The 15,620-nt window shown below is 40.6% G+C and overlaps 1 protein-coding gene across 1 annotated transcript in view; it reads right to left on the bottom strand.

The window, feature by feature from the left end:
* Positions 1-15,620, bottom strand: part of CNTNAP2 (contactin associated protein 2) — a 1,160,842-nt gene that overhangs the window by 940,267 nt on the left and 204,955 nt on the right. The window contains exon 4 of the mRNA XM_037035585.1: positions 731-878. Coding sequence (XP_036891480.1) covers positions 731-878 — 148 coding nt within the window. The remainder of the gene's footprint in view (positions 1-730; positions 879-15,620) is intronic.

Raw genomic sequence — 15,620 nt, 5'->3', positions numbered from 1 at the left:
AGAGAGGGATAGAAATATCAATGTATGGTTGCCTCTTGTGAGTCCCCTGCTGGGAAGTGGCCTGCAACCCAGGTATGTGCCCTGACTGGGTATCGAACCGCAATCGTGTGGTTCGCAGGCCCGCGCTCAATCCACTGAGCTACACCAGCCAGGGTCACACATCAGTGTTTCTATCATCCTCTATTTCCCTCCCTTTTCCTCTCTGTAAAATTAATAAGTGTGTCCTCTGATGAAGACTTAAAAAATAAAAAATAAAATAAACAGTGATGCTATAACTGAGGGGAACTGGAAAAAAGCTCTTAGGAATGTATCTGAAAATCTATCACAGAAAGGCAAAAAAGATGGATAATAGCACAGGTTTCCACTTTTGAAAGATTTCCTAAGACTTTAGGCAATTTAATTAATATGCTTTGTTGTTTTAGTCTATTGAACAAAATCATATCCCAACCTTGAAGATATTCTTCAGGTATTCTTATATGTGTGTTTGTAAATAAATGCAAATATACATGTATAACAGAAAAAAAACTTTGATTTATATATTAAAACAGAGAGCAGTTTACTGTTCGAGAAGGCAAGCAATGTTAAAAGATGGAAAAGAAACAGGTTGCAATTTAAATGAAGATGGCAAAACCCCACCACACCTATCACAACAGTGCTGCTGAGCACTGGCCTTATACCCGGCTGCCTGGACTCCCTTGCAGCTTCATCACTCAGGCTGTGTCATACTCACAGTAGGAACAGCCGTAGACTTCGACTCTGAGCCCGATGCGGCCTTCTCCGTGCCAATCCAGAGGCACCACACGCACATGGCGGGCGACGACCGGGTGTTGTAAGTCATGCCGAACCACGCTGTCAGAGTTGACATTCCCGGGAAATGCCTGGGGGCAAAATGGGATTCACAGATTAAGGGTGGGGGTACCTCCGAAATAAACCTCTTCTCTATCCGCTAAACTAAACTTAAAGTTTCTTATCCAATGCAGGACTTTGTGGGCTTCAGACCAAAAGCAATTTGAAAACAAGCTTCTGTTTCCTTCATTTGAGACAAAGTCCAGTTTTATGTGGAACCTGAGACAAAGCTCCCTGGGTCTTTTTATATCTGTAAATATATTCAAATGTTGAAAGAATGAAACACAACTGTCCTGGCTGGTGTGGCTCAGTGGACTGAGTGCTGGCCTGCAAACCAAAGGGTTGCCGGTTTGATTCTCAGTCAGGGCACATGCCTGGGTTGCAGGCCAGGCCCTCCCCCAGTGGGGGATGCTCATGAGGCAACCATACATTGATATTTCTCTCCTCTTCCTCCCTCCCCTCCTATCTCTAAAAGTCAATAAATAAAATCTTTAAGAAAAGAATGAAGCACCACGGTAGTATACAATAAACAAATTATGAGTTCTAAAATTAAGTCACACAATACATAATTTTCCCTAAAATCCAGTCACATTTCTCGCTTTTAAAAAATCCTCTCCACATTACCTTTCAGGACACCATTAGAAATCTGACAAGTTTTTGAACATCATTTAGGTAAAAAGAACAATTGACTGTGCTTTTTTTTTTTTAAGACATGACAGAATAAAAGACCCACAAGTCAGGACATCCTGGGCCGTGGAGCTCACACCACAGGCAAGATGACTAGTGCCAAGGAATCAAAAGTCAATACCAGTGTGGATTATGTGGCAACATTAAAAAAAGACAGATATGCTATTTCAAAAGAAGGACTGATAACATTCTTAGAGAGGGGAGCAGGGGGAAAGATACAAACCTACTCCGAGGTACTAATGTACAAGCACCAGTGAGCGAGAGGGAGAGGCTTCCCTGGGTAGACAGTCACGCTTCCTCCTCAGCGAACTCTTCCCCTTCTTTGAGTAACAGCCCAGGATGTCCTTTAAAAGGCCACCCAGCCTGGCTTGTGCGGCTCGGTGGGTTGAGCGCGGGCCTGCGAACCACATGATCGGGGTTCGATTCCCAGTCAGGGCACATGCCTGGGGGGCAGGCCAGTTCCCAACAGGGGCCAGTTCCCAGCAGGGGATGCATGAGAAGCAACCATACATTGGTATTCCTCTCCCTTTCTCCTTCCCTTCCCTTCTAAAGATAAATAAATAAAATATTAAAAAAAATAAAAAGGCCACCCAATCAGCACTCTCAACCCTCCTGCCTCAGGAGACGCAGATGCCACTCGGTAGCAGAGGGTGGAGAGGGCGGGGGCAGGCACCTAACTCGCGGAGACCCGATTTGAGCACCTCTGCTGAGACGACCAGTCATTTACTCATTCACTTACTGAAGCACCTGCTTATTCACTGAGGAAGTAGGTGACAGGCATTTTTGTATCGGGTGTTGCTCAAACCAGTGGGATACAGGACTGAACAACACAGAGTTTCCATTTTCATGGCACTCATATTACTAAAGTACATGGTGGGGCAGGTAAATAATAGATACATAGTGAATACATATTACTAACACTGTTATATGTTATGCATAACATTCCATACGCTGCATTGTATATTACCTACTATCTATTAATAATATACTGCTCTTAGATATTGTATATGTGAGACCACATATGTGCACAGTCAGAACGGCAAACGCCCTGAGCAACCCTGGCATGTCTGGGAGACAGATGAACAGCCCGTGTTTTGGGCCCACATGAAGCAGGGGAGTGCGGAGGGGTCGCCTAAGAGGCGAGGTCAGCCGGCAGGGCCTGCAAGGCCTGATGATGTTTCAGATTTCAGTATGAAAGTGCTGGAAGAGAATCCACTTAGAGAGATTCAAGCAAGAAAGTTACACATCTCACAGTTTTTTTTAAGATGGAAGCCTGAAATCTACCCCCCCAATTAAAGTGAAGTTCCTAGGAGAACAGCACAAGGACAGGATAATGTAAACAACGCGCATGCTCCGGAGGAGTGGGGGCCCTTCAGGGACAACGGAGGGGGTGTGATGGGGACGTGGGTGCCGCAGAAGAGCAACAGGACACTTATCGTTGGCTATCAAGAGGGAATGGGTGTCAGCAAAGACCAAGTCGGCACCGATGTGAGGACACCAGTTCAGCAATGACACCCAGGGCATGCTCTCGGCTTTGTCACGATTGGCCCTGTTTCCTCATTTTTTATTTATTTTTTTAAGCAATTGAAAAGAAAAGGTCAACTAACCCAGATATTTGAAGGGAAAGGTAATTAGCGAAGATTTAGATACACTGCATCTGAGACTTGGCCATCACATTAAAAGGGCACGTAGAGAATCTGAGAATCTGAGATGTTAAGGAGGGGTGGGCTGGATCCAAGTTCAGCTTTCCTCGGAGGGCAAAACAGTTACTGTTTATGAACAAGTGTTTGGCATGGGCTGTTTTCTGCAGGAGTCACAGCAGCATCAGACTGTATGCTTTTGTCCTTCCTTTCATTTCCAAGCATACTGGGATCTCCGATATTATCCTAACTCATGTTTAACACACTTCCGGAGCATGGCACAGGCATGGCTCATCGTTGTCTTGGATATAAAGGCACCGATATATGAAATGCCACCTTCTAGAAAGCTGTATTTTACCAAGCATAATGCACACCCACAGTTTTGTGGACATCATACACAGGAGTACTGTACCCATTATTATACCCATGGTATGTACTCATTACACCCAAGTATAGCGCACATCCTCACTTTTCCCTAAAAAAAAAAAAAAGGGCAAAAAAGCGTGCATTATACATAGCAAAATACAGTAGCAGTTTTGGGGAAAGTTAAGGACCATAGAAGGTGTAGCCACTGATTTAATAAAGACGTCTAATATTTATACACCACTTTATGACTTCAACGGTTCTAGTACACCCTGTATTGTTTGTGCATGACAGGAAACTACATTTGGGAGGGATGCTTCTTCTTTCAAATTGGGACACTCAGGCCCAGAACAATGAGAGGACCTACTAGATGCTGACCAGGTAGGAAAGGCTAACCAGGGCAATGCCACAGGCTCGTCCAAACCTTGAGAATCCAATTTTCAGCTGGGAATAGAGGTTCCCCTACTTAGACACAACACATGTATTTTTGATGGTACATGTTGCATCTCTGAATGTCGAATAGAAAGTTTGATGCTTTTTGTCATACACTTTAGATGTTAACATTTGATTTCTAGCCCATTTATTAGATAGCATATTTTACTTGTCTCTGCATTCTTATTTCCGTGAAGTTTGACAAAATGACTATTTTTGTTTTTCACACATTTTCCCCAAACATGCTCCTACTGCAGTCATTAGCAAAAGTTCCTCTACATCTTCAGTACAAGTAATTAGGAGTTTGAATGATACCTTCACTAAAAGGAAAGAAAGACCGGTCTGCTATAGTGCACATAGCTTTTCAAGAGTAATGACTACAATGTCATAAGCTTTGAAAAGGAAGGGTTTTTTGGTGGGTTTTTATTTTTTATTTATTTTAGACAGAGAGAGGCGAAGGAGGGGGGAAAGAGAGGGACAGAAACATCAATGTGTGGTTGCCTCTTGTGCGCCACCACCTGGGCACTTGGCCCACAACCCAGGCATGTGCCAAGACTGGGAATCGAACTGGCGACCCTTTGCTTCACAGGCTGGCACTCAATCCACTGAGTCACACCAGCCAGGGTGAAATGGACATTTTTTAAAAAGGAATTTGACTTTCACATCACGCACAGCTTTTCGCACAGATGTTAAAAGGAAGGAAAAAAACAAAACAAGGGAAGACCTAAAGCTCTTTTACAAAATCATTAAGATTTAGAAATCTACATCAAAATAAGAGTAAAGTGAATCTGAGCTTCTCTGGATTAGAACAATATCCTCTAAAATTCAACCTTCATGTAGACAAATGCCACACAATAATGTGAGATGTGTGTATACATGAAAACATCAACTTCATCACTCTAAGACTGAAAAGTCAGTTCACAGGAGGATGTGAATTATATGTCCTCACTTTTAAATCTCCTTTTCTGGCTGTGATTTGTACATAGGCGTAAAAGGGTAGTTTTGTTTTGTTTTACTAGCATGGCATACATAGAATTTGCAAAGCCTTATGCTTGGTGATGCTCAGAACAATATAACATAATGGTAAACCTATGGTATGGTTCTATGGTCCTATAAATTGTTAAATATACAGCAAAGAGCTGGAGCTTTTGTAAAATAACATACTGTGAAGTCGTTCAGAAGGCTAACTTTAATCTAAACATCACTAAAACTTGAATAACTGAAAAATGTGCAGCATTGCCTTAAATGTGACTTCTAGCTCAAATAATAGTTCAGATGGCCTAAGAGAGCAAGAGGCCAAGTTTTTCTCTAGTGTACCAAGTAGTAAATACAGGGTCCAGCACAAACAATGTCCCTTTTTTATTACAAAATCTTTTATTACAAAATCACAAGTATGTAATTCTGTAACATAACAATATCACACTCAAGCACACCACATGACATTTTAGGTGAAATGTTCAAATTAAAACTATAAACTACACACCCTTATCATTACCCTGCCGACCACACTCAAGCAGGGAGTTCCTTCTGCTGGACCCTGTATTTTTAGGATTTTCAGACCACACAATGCTCAGCCCCAAGTTCTCTTTCTTCTTCCCTGTTTTTTAAACAATCCAAACCTCATAGACAGACAACATGGTGGTATCCAGAGGGAAGAGGGAAGGGGGTGAGGGGAGGGAGAAGAGGGTGAAGGGGGATAAATGGTGATGGAAGGAGACCTGCCTTGGGGAGGTGAACACACAATACAGCCTACAGATGATGTGTTATAAAACTGTACCCTGGAACCTATATCATTTCATCAGCCAATGTCACCCCAATACATCCAATAAAGAAAAGAATGAAAGTCAGAATGGCCGTCATAAACAAAGCAACAAACAACAAATGTTGGAGAGGTTGTGGGGAAAAGTGGATCCTAGTTCACTGTTCGTGGGATTGCAGACTGGTACAACCACTATGGAAAACAGTATGGAACTTTCTAAGAAAACTAAAAATGAACATACCTTTTGACCCAGCAATTCCACTGTTAGGAGTATATCCTGAGAACCCTGAAACACCAATCCAAAAGAACCTATGCACCCCAATGTTCATCGAAGCACTATTTACAATAGCTAAGAGTTGGAAGCAACCTAGATGCCCATCAGTAAATGAATGGATAAAAAAACTATGGTACATTTACACAATGGAATTCTATGCAGCAGAAAGAAAGAAGGAGCTCCTACCCTTTGCAACGGCATGGATGGAACTGGAAAGCATTATCCTGAGTGAAATAAGCCAGGCGGTGAAAGACAAATACCATATGATCTCACCTTTATCAGGAACTTAAACAACAAAACAAACAAGCAAGCAAAATATTACCAAAGACACTGAAATACAGAACAGGCTGACAGGGACCAGAGGGGAGAGGGAAGAGAATCACAGGGGAAAAGGGGAAGGATTCACAGGAACAAGTATAAAGGACACATGGACAATAACTAAGGTGGGGGGTGGAAATGGGAAGGAGGTGGGGAGCACTGGGGGTGAGGTGGGCAGGGCTGGGAATATAAGACAGAAAACTGTACTTGAACAATAATTAAATAAATCTAAACAACAAGAAAGAAAAGAATAAAAGTGTAACAACCATCTTAGTACACAGACTGCAAAAGAGCAGGCAGGGACCAGGGTGGTAGCGGGCTCCAGTCTGTCAGTCTCTGATCCAGGAGAACTTTTCACATGAATAAACCCTCCCCTTGACTCAGGTAAGACGCCAACGTCTGAAATCATCTGAAGACCGTTCGACCTCTTGGCATTTAAAAACCCATCAACTTTGGAAAAGCATCCTATCACCACTGGAAGCATACAAGTTCCCGGGCTGCAGGAAGACAGGCGGGGATTTGGGAGTGTGCTGTGTGATGCGGGAACTATGATTTTCCCTCTGATTCACTTCTACGAAGTCTAAAGTGTCACTGATGGAGCATTATATGAAGACAGTAAATATACTTAGTCCTCACTAAAGCCTCATGTTGCAAGACTCTCATAATAAAGGCCCACAAACCCCTGCAGCAGGCGACTGAGACTGAGTCAGTGTGAGGGCTTTGCCTGAGAATGAAAATCTGCCTGAAACACTCCGCTAACTGGGCAAGCAAAGCCTCAGAGAAGGTTTCAGGGCTCCTGACAAGTCTTGTAGGTGGGGATTAGCTGAGAAGAACAGCACATAGATCCTTCCTCAAAAGAGAGATTTTATTCTCTTCCAGCGCAAAACATCCCTGCTGTAACAGAGACATACACTGACTACTCTGTAAGTTGGCGTCGTAAACCTGTGATCCTTACCTTCACTTTTCTTAAAAGTCAAGTTTTATTTCTGGTTGGAGTTTAAGTTTTGTTTTCCCCATGCTAGCCATTTATATTAAAATGTAAAGGTGGATTTTTCATTTCGCAGCCTTGATGCGAGCTTCCAGGCTCCCGCACGCCCCCCGCTGAGGAAGGAGGGGGAAGGAGTACTTTTAGACAACCCTACGCCTGTTCCCCTCCTGATCCGGCCTCTTCACCTGGCGGTGCTAACACATTCTGCAGGTCTCAGCTCAGAGGGAGCTTCCCACTGTCCGGACATCCCGTGACCCTCGCTTGTCAACGCCCCTCTCCCCCCCACCCCCTGCCCCATTCTGCAAGGGCCTCCTGGTACTCTGTCCTTTCCATTCCCTCTACTCAACTGCAGTTTCTTCATTATGTTTTTTACTGGCCACCTAATGACCGTTTCAAAAGTACGTACGTCAGCTTTAACGTCCGTGATCACACCTCTGGCCCACCATTATATCTGATGCCCCAAGCCCAGTGGTTGGTGTCCAATTAAGTATCTATTTACTGCCTGATTAAATGAGTGCATAAAAATGTCCATTCCCAAAGTGCTGCCTGTTTATGTTTGATAGCTCTGTTTTTCTCCGGATGCACCAAAAGCCAATTCAGTAACCGTGTAGTTAATAAACCACATCTTTGATAATATCATCCTACAGGAAAAAAAAGATAAGAGCATGCTGGTGTGAGCCAAGAAGACATGAGGCTAATAAAGTTTTTTCAGAGGTTTGGGGATGCTATTATGAGCATCTAAAATTTGTATGAATCACAGAGATGAGGACGAAGAGGAAGAAAAGGAAGAAACAGGGAAGAAAAGGACATGATCAAGGAAAAATCAGGTCAAAGTCAGAGGAGAAATGCCAAGAACAAGGTAAACCCTTGAACTATGCTAAAAACATACTCTATGCGGCCCTGGCCAGTGTGGCTCAGTTGCTTGGAGCATCATCACCCACACTGAAAGGTCACGGGTTCAACTCCCAGTCAGGGCACGTGGCTGGGCTGTGCACGTTCAGCCCCCAATCAGGGTGGATGTGAGAGCAAATGGAAAGTTTCTCACTCACGTCAATGTTTCTCTCACTCTCCCTCCATTCCTCTCTCTTTAAAATCAATAAGCATGTCCTTGGGCCCTTGCTTCCCTTCTTCCCTCCCTCCCCACCTCCTGTGATTTAATGTAACCTTTGCTGTATTTTCTATATAACGTAAATTCATTAATTTCATGCAACTACATTATATTTTTCTCCGAAGTTCCCTATTTTTCTCTATTCTACATGTCAAGCCACGAGAAAAATGAAAATACTTAGATATATAATATTTATTCTTTCTTCTTTTTCAACATTTGAAATAAATTTATAGACAAAGTGAGAAACCAAAGGCAAGGCTACAAGCTCGATAATGAGAAATTCTATCACTGACGGAACTTTGAAGCTGGAAATGTTTGAGAGGAAGTATAAGGAAGCCCATGGTAATAACATCTGTGCCCTTCGAGTAGAAAGTCAAACCAAAGTTCTTTGATTGCTAAAGCTTCAAAGAACAGCAAACCCTTTTCTAAGTATGTTACTAACAGCAACAAAATTAATAGAGACAATTAAAAATATTGATATAATTTCTAAAATAAGGCCACATATGGGGAAAAGGTACGTAGTTAACTATGAATTGATCTATCAAGAAGTCAGCAGTCAACAGGTAATTTCAAAGTTGATAAGTGAATGAACTGCTGTGTAATGTATAGTGAGAATGGAAGCAGGAATGAGAAACAATGGGAAAAATTAACTTTTTAAATGAAGTCCTCGCTGCAGTATTTGATTAAAAAATATTTATCCATACACTATTTTCACAAAAGTCAAAAACATATTTTTCACCAGGTCGGATTGAAACTTTGGCTCCAAGATCCTAGCACAAGACAAAGATGGAAACGCAGTCAGTGGCGAGATTCATCATGTCTGTAAAAGTAAAATCTAAGCAGTTGCTTGCAGAATTGTGAGCTGCCTGGTGCTGAGCCAGAAAGACTTGTCTCAGATGTGTTCTTGTATAAAAGGAACCATGAGATACAATGAGCAGTGTTTAGCAACATCTGTATAAGAAGACAGAGACAAATTTCATCAGGGGGTTTCTTTCAATCCAGCCGCATGGGAAAAAATGTCAAAACACAATCCGGGAAACACAATTTCACAATGGCAACTAAAATTTCAGCACACGTATTCTGTCCTCTGCTGACTGGCTTAATCATACTTCGAGCATGTAGAGAAATGGGTGGACGGAACTGATCTCAGGTTGTCCTCCACAAACACTGCTTTTATCAACTATTGGATGCATGTCAATGGCAGTTATTTGAGATGTACTTGGAAAGGACCAGAGTACCTCTCTTTGCAAATGTGGACTCAAACACTTTTATAATCATAAGAGCAACAAAACACAACACATTTTTATCTAGGCTGAGGATTCACAATAGCAAAGTAAATTCCCATCTTTAATTTTTATTTTTTCAAACTATGAAAGATATAGCTTGATATGAAAGATATAGGAGATATTAATAAGTTGGGCACTAAATGCATTCTCTGATGTGAACAGTAACAATGATTTTATTCTTTCTCAGTTTAATAGACTTACACTTCTCACTGTTTTTATGTTGTAATGTTTCCTTGTGATACAGAGGAAGAGCCGGTTCCCCATCCCCCACCCCATTTTCTATCTTCTTCCTCTACAACACAATATGGTACTGATCATGCCGAAGTCTCCAACTCAAAAAGTTTCACGAAATACTTTTTTTTTTAAAAGATTTTATTTATTTATTTATCTTTAGAGGGGAAGGAGAGAGGGAGAGAAACATCAATGTATGGTTGCCTTTCGTGCGTCCCCTGCTGGGAGTGGGCCTGCAGGGAACCGGCCTGCAACCCAGGTATGTGCCCTGACTGGGAATCGAACCTCGATCCTCTGGTTCGCAGGCCTGCACTCAATCCACTGAGCTACACCAGCCAGGGCCAGGAAATACTTTTTTGTACTAAATAAAATCCCAATTCTTTTCTGGAATGTGCTATGAAAAACTATCTTGCTACAATACCAGTCCTTAAGTTACTTACCCTTTCAGGCAAAGTCGCCCCCTAATTTGAAGGATTCTACTATACTAATATATTATAAAGTGAACATCAATTTTTCAAGACATAGAGAAGCAAGTTTGAAATGTACACTTTAAAATATGCTAATCACTAATAATCAAATTCTTTGTCAGCTCATGCAGATCATTTTCTCTTGTACTGAAGTAGATAAGGAAATTAAAGCAAAAATCATGTAGATATAAAACTATTTACAAGATACTCAAGACTAATCTTACTCTTTGTATGTTTTCATAAGAATAATAATAGTATTCTGATATAAAAATATCTTTACTTAACAATAACCAGAATAGATAAGAGGATTACTGAGATATTTAATGTAGGGTCTCAATGGCTGTGTAAATTGCCCCAAGTTGTTTATTTTGTTTCATACGTATCTTTATTTTCTTTTCTGAATTTCACATTCCATAGGTATTGTCCACGTCTGAAGAAAATATCTATACTTTTAAAAAATGTTTTAAATCAAAACAATCTGAGGTAGATGATCACATAGCATTATCTGTTCTAAGAGTATAGTAACTCTGATACACTCAGAAATTTTATTTTAGATGAAAAAAATAAACAGAAACAACTCACATCATTTAAAGATAGAATTTAAATTTACTATATGGCCAAAGATCCACAACTTAAATACCTATTCACTGGGATAAGTGCTATTTTCAGAGATGCCTATTTACTTTTAGAATTTTTCCAATATATATAAAGAACTCACACAACTCCACTCCAGGAATACAAACCACCCAATTAAAAAATGGGCAAAGGACCTGAACAGACACTTCTCCAAGGGGTACATACACAGGGCCCAGAGATGTATAAAAGGATGCTCAGCATCATTAGCCATCTGAGAGATGCAAATTAAAACCATTTCACACTGAGATATCACTTCACACCAGTCAGAATGGCCATCATAAATCAACAAACAACAAGTGCTGATGAAGTTGTGGGAAAAAAGGAACCCTGGTACACTGTTGGTGGGAATACAGACTAGTGCAGCCACTGTGAAAAACAGTATGGAATTTCCTCAGAAAACTAAAAATGGAACTGCCTTTTGATCCAGAAATTCCACTGCTGGGACCATACTCTAAGAATCCTGAAACACCAAATTGAAAAAAACCCATGCACCCCAATGTTCATAGCAGCACAATTTACAATAGCCAAGTGCTGGAAGCAACCTAAGTGCTTATTGATAAATGAATGGATCAAAAAAAACAAAAAAACAAAAAACCTGGTACATTTATACAATGGAATACCACACAGCAGAAAGAAAGAAGGAACTCTTACCCTTCATGACAGCAGGGATGGACCTAGAGAGTATTCCACTAAGTGAAATAAGCCAGGTGGTGAAAGAAATACCATGTGATCTCACCTATAAGTGGAACTTAATCAACAAAACAAACAAGCAAGCAAAGTGTAACCAGAGACATTGAAATAAAGAACAAACTGACAGTAACCAGAGGGGAGGGAAGAGGGGGATACAGGAAGAAAGGGGAAGGCTTATCAAGGAACATGTATAAAGGACACATGGGCAAAGCCAAATAGGGGTAGGATCAAGGGTGGTAGGTGGGGATGGGTGGGGCGGGAGGGAGTAGTGGGGGGAAATGGAGACAACTGTACTTGAAAAACAATAAAAAATGGACAAGACATTTTAAAATAAAAATAAAAAGTAATACGCTGTACAAGAGGCAAGAAAAAAAGATGTATTTTATAGAAATCACACAGACCTACACAGGTAGGCTGACTACCATCAATATGAATCAACTTGGCCAAATGACCTTAAAATATCATAAGAATCTCTACTCTGTTGTTGGTGTATAAGAATGGTCCATTTATACCAAGTTCAGTTGGCATATATATTTTTCTGCCTCTGCACATTTTAACTCAACTCTTGAGTCTTGTGTGAAAGGCCTGTGCACTCTGCTCCCATCTAAAAAGGCTTCCTCTTCTCTTACGGCCACTGCCTTGACAGGAAATGAGTGAAAAGAAATACCTTCTGTTATTTCCCCTTATTTTTAAATAATTCTATTTGAATAGGTATTTCTATTAATATATTTTAATAACAGTTTACCAATAAAACCACCATAACAATGGAATATTAAAGCATGTATCTTTCATTTATGGACATATCCAAAAAATTACTAAGAATATATTTAGACAAAAGAATTCATAAACTTTGCCCTGGCTGGTGTAGCTCAGTGGATTGAGCACAGGCCTGTGAACCAGAGGATCGCGGTTCGATTCCTAATCAGGGCACATGCCTGGGTTGCAGGCCAGTTCCCTGCAGGTCAACTCCCAGCAGGGGACGCACGAAAGGCAACCATACACTGACGTTTCTCTCCCTCTCTCCTTCCCCTCTAAAGATAAATCAATCAATAAATAAAATCTTTTAAAAAATGAAAAAAAAAAAAGAATTCATAAACTTAATGCTACAGAATTTTGAATCCACACACCAAATATTTTAAAAGGATGGATTGAAAAATATGCAACAATGAAGTCAGAGCAGAATCTAAAAGTTGGTAACGCACAGCTTGCACTCTCAGAAGACAATGCCATCAAGTTGCATGGACAAAGCAGTAATGAAAACAAAAAGACAGACTCTCAAATACATGCAGCTTTAATCTTAATTCTGTCACCAACTAGCTGTTTAAATGTGAACAAACTCAAACAACAGGGATGTTTAGAGGCAAATACAATACCATCATAGTCCAAAAAGAAAACCAAGTGGTAGTCAATTATTACTGAGAACAAATTAGTCATAAAAAGAATAAGGTGTCAAAATTTATGGCATGCAGCTTAAGTATTTAGAGGAAATTATAGACTTTATTGTGTATAGCAGAAAAAGGGTAAAAAAAATCAATGACCTAAGTATAAAACTTCAGAAGTGAGGGGGGAAAAAGACCAGAATAAATTCAAAGAACGTACAGTATATAAGAAAATAATTTAAAAAGATAAGAGTGAAATTAAATAAAGCACAAAGATCAAGAAAGCCAAGGGGTGACTCTCTGCTAAGTAAGTGACATTGGAAAATCTCTGGTGAGACTAAACTCCTCCCCTGCCTGCCCTCCAAAAAGAAAAAAATGACAATATTAGAAATAAAGAGAAGACATAACTATAGATAGATATTAAAAATATAAAAAAATAACAGAATGCTACCAACAAGCTTCATCCTGAAAGACTGAAAATGAAAGTGAACTGGTTGCTATAAAACAAAACTATAATGTAAGAAAAATGAGCCAAGGAACCATACGCCATGCACAAACATTATGAATATTAGGAAAGTAAAACTGACAATTCACAAATCCCCCCAGTGCTGGGAGAAAGTTCCCCAGGGGTAGCTTGAGTTTCTGCACCTCTCTCAAGTAGTTTTCATTCCACACCATCTCGGTACAGACGGCCGTAGAGCAAGCAGCTGGGGACATGGGTATTCTATTCTCTCTGGGGAAGAGGCAAGATCTGGTTCCAGTTCATTGTGATAAAGATATTATCTCTCTTCAGGGGCAAAAGCCATAATTAAAGAATGTGGTTTCTGAAGCTTAGGTTTCCTTAGCTATCTTCCAAATCTCCTGCATGTCTCATGGTCCAGTTTACATCATCTCCCTGGAGACTTTATGAGGCAAGAGGAACTGATGTGCATTACGAAGCTCATGGCTAAAAACAACAGTGACAAAAATCCTCTGATAATAACCAGTGTAAATGCAAGTGCTAGACATCACCAGTGGGAAGGCAAAAACGGTCCAGCCCGATCGGACAACAACTTCACAGCTTCCTAAACGTACCCAGCGACTCCACTGCTCAAGGGAAAGGAAAAGCTGCCTTCACAGAAAGTCTCAATGTGAACTTTTATGGAGCTTTATTTACAATCACCCTGGTCTAGAACCCTCCCAAATAGCAAGCAGCTGACAAGTGGATAAACCAAGCACGGCATAGCCATAGCTCACCGCCGAAATGACTTCCTTTCACAGCCCATCAAGGGCAAGTCCTACTTGGACTATTTCCTCTCTTCTTCTCATTGAACTCCATTCCCTATCTGTTCCATTAGCCCTGTCTCCATGGGGCCATTGTGCTATACTATCCCCCTAAAAACTCTCCGTGTCTGAATACTTTTAACGAAATAAGTGTCCTGATTAAAAAGAAGGAAAAAATCAAGAAAAAAAAACCCCATACCCTAAAGCAAGAAATAACTTCATTTAACCCTACTCACTTCTTCAATTACAACACCACGTCCCCCCTTTATTGACTCCCCAAATTTCTTAAAATGGCTGCCATCTAAGAGTCTAGGTCTCACTATCCAGTTTTCCTTATTCTCCTATAATTTCCTGCACTAAGATGGTCAAATCCAAGGCTTCTTTCTCAGTCCCGACCCTTCGGAGCATCTGGTCTCCTTACTGTAAGTCTTTGAGACTGCGATCTCATTTTGTTTGTTTTTAATATTTAAAAATATTTTATTTATTTACTTTTAGAGAGGGGAAGGGAGGGAGAAAGAGAGGGAGAGAAACATCAATGTGTGGTTGGCTCTCACGCGTCCCCCCAACTGGAGAACTGGCCTACAACCCAGGTATATGTCCTGACTGGGAATCGAACCAGTGACCTTTCAGTTTGCAGGCCAGCACTCAGTCCACTGAGCCGTGCCAGCTAAGGCATGATTTCATTTTGGTTCCAGGATGGGAATCACGTGCATTCTCTTAGGTCTCTGACTTCTTGGTCCTCTTCTTGGACAACTCATTCTAATCCAAATAATGGGTATTGATCTGTACCCGTCACTCCAGCCCAAAAGTGGATTTTGGGATCTAGGTCAAAACTTCCAACTATCAGACATCTTTATTTGGGTGGTTAGATGGTGTTTCAAATTTATTTTTAATCTTTCAACTTTTTCATAGTGAGGTTATTTAATTTAAAATAATGAATATCAAGCTAATGTGATAAAAGGTACAAATGGAGTCATGTTACTAATTGATAACATTGGGGACGAAAACAGAAAAAAGCCTTCGCCCTTCCACCACCAAAATGGATTCCATTTCCTGTTTTCCTCCATACTGTCTGTGATATTGCCATTCCCAGAATCCTTCAGTCCAGAATCTTTTGTCACCTCTGAAACATTTCCTCCTCCTCATTCACATCCAGGGTGTCCCGGGTGCCGGTGGTCTTTTTTTGTTTTGTTTTGTTTTTTTGCTATCCTACAGAATTTGTATTTTATTTTTATTATTTCTTTCATTTTTTT

Source organism: Sturnira hondurensis, unplaced genomic scaffold (genome assembly GCF_014824575.4).
Source record: "Sturnira hondurensis isolate 20B ecotype Veracruz unplaced genomic scaffold, ASM1482457v3 Scaffold0022464, whole genome shotgun sequence".
NCBI classification, from domain to species: domain Eukaryota; kingdom Metazoa; phylum Chordata; class Mammalia; order Chiroptera; family Phyllostomidae; genus Sturnira; species Sturnira hondurensis.
The sequence above is the reverse complement of the archived record's forward strand: the minus strand, read 5'-3'. Positions and strand labels throughout refer to the sequence as shown.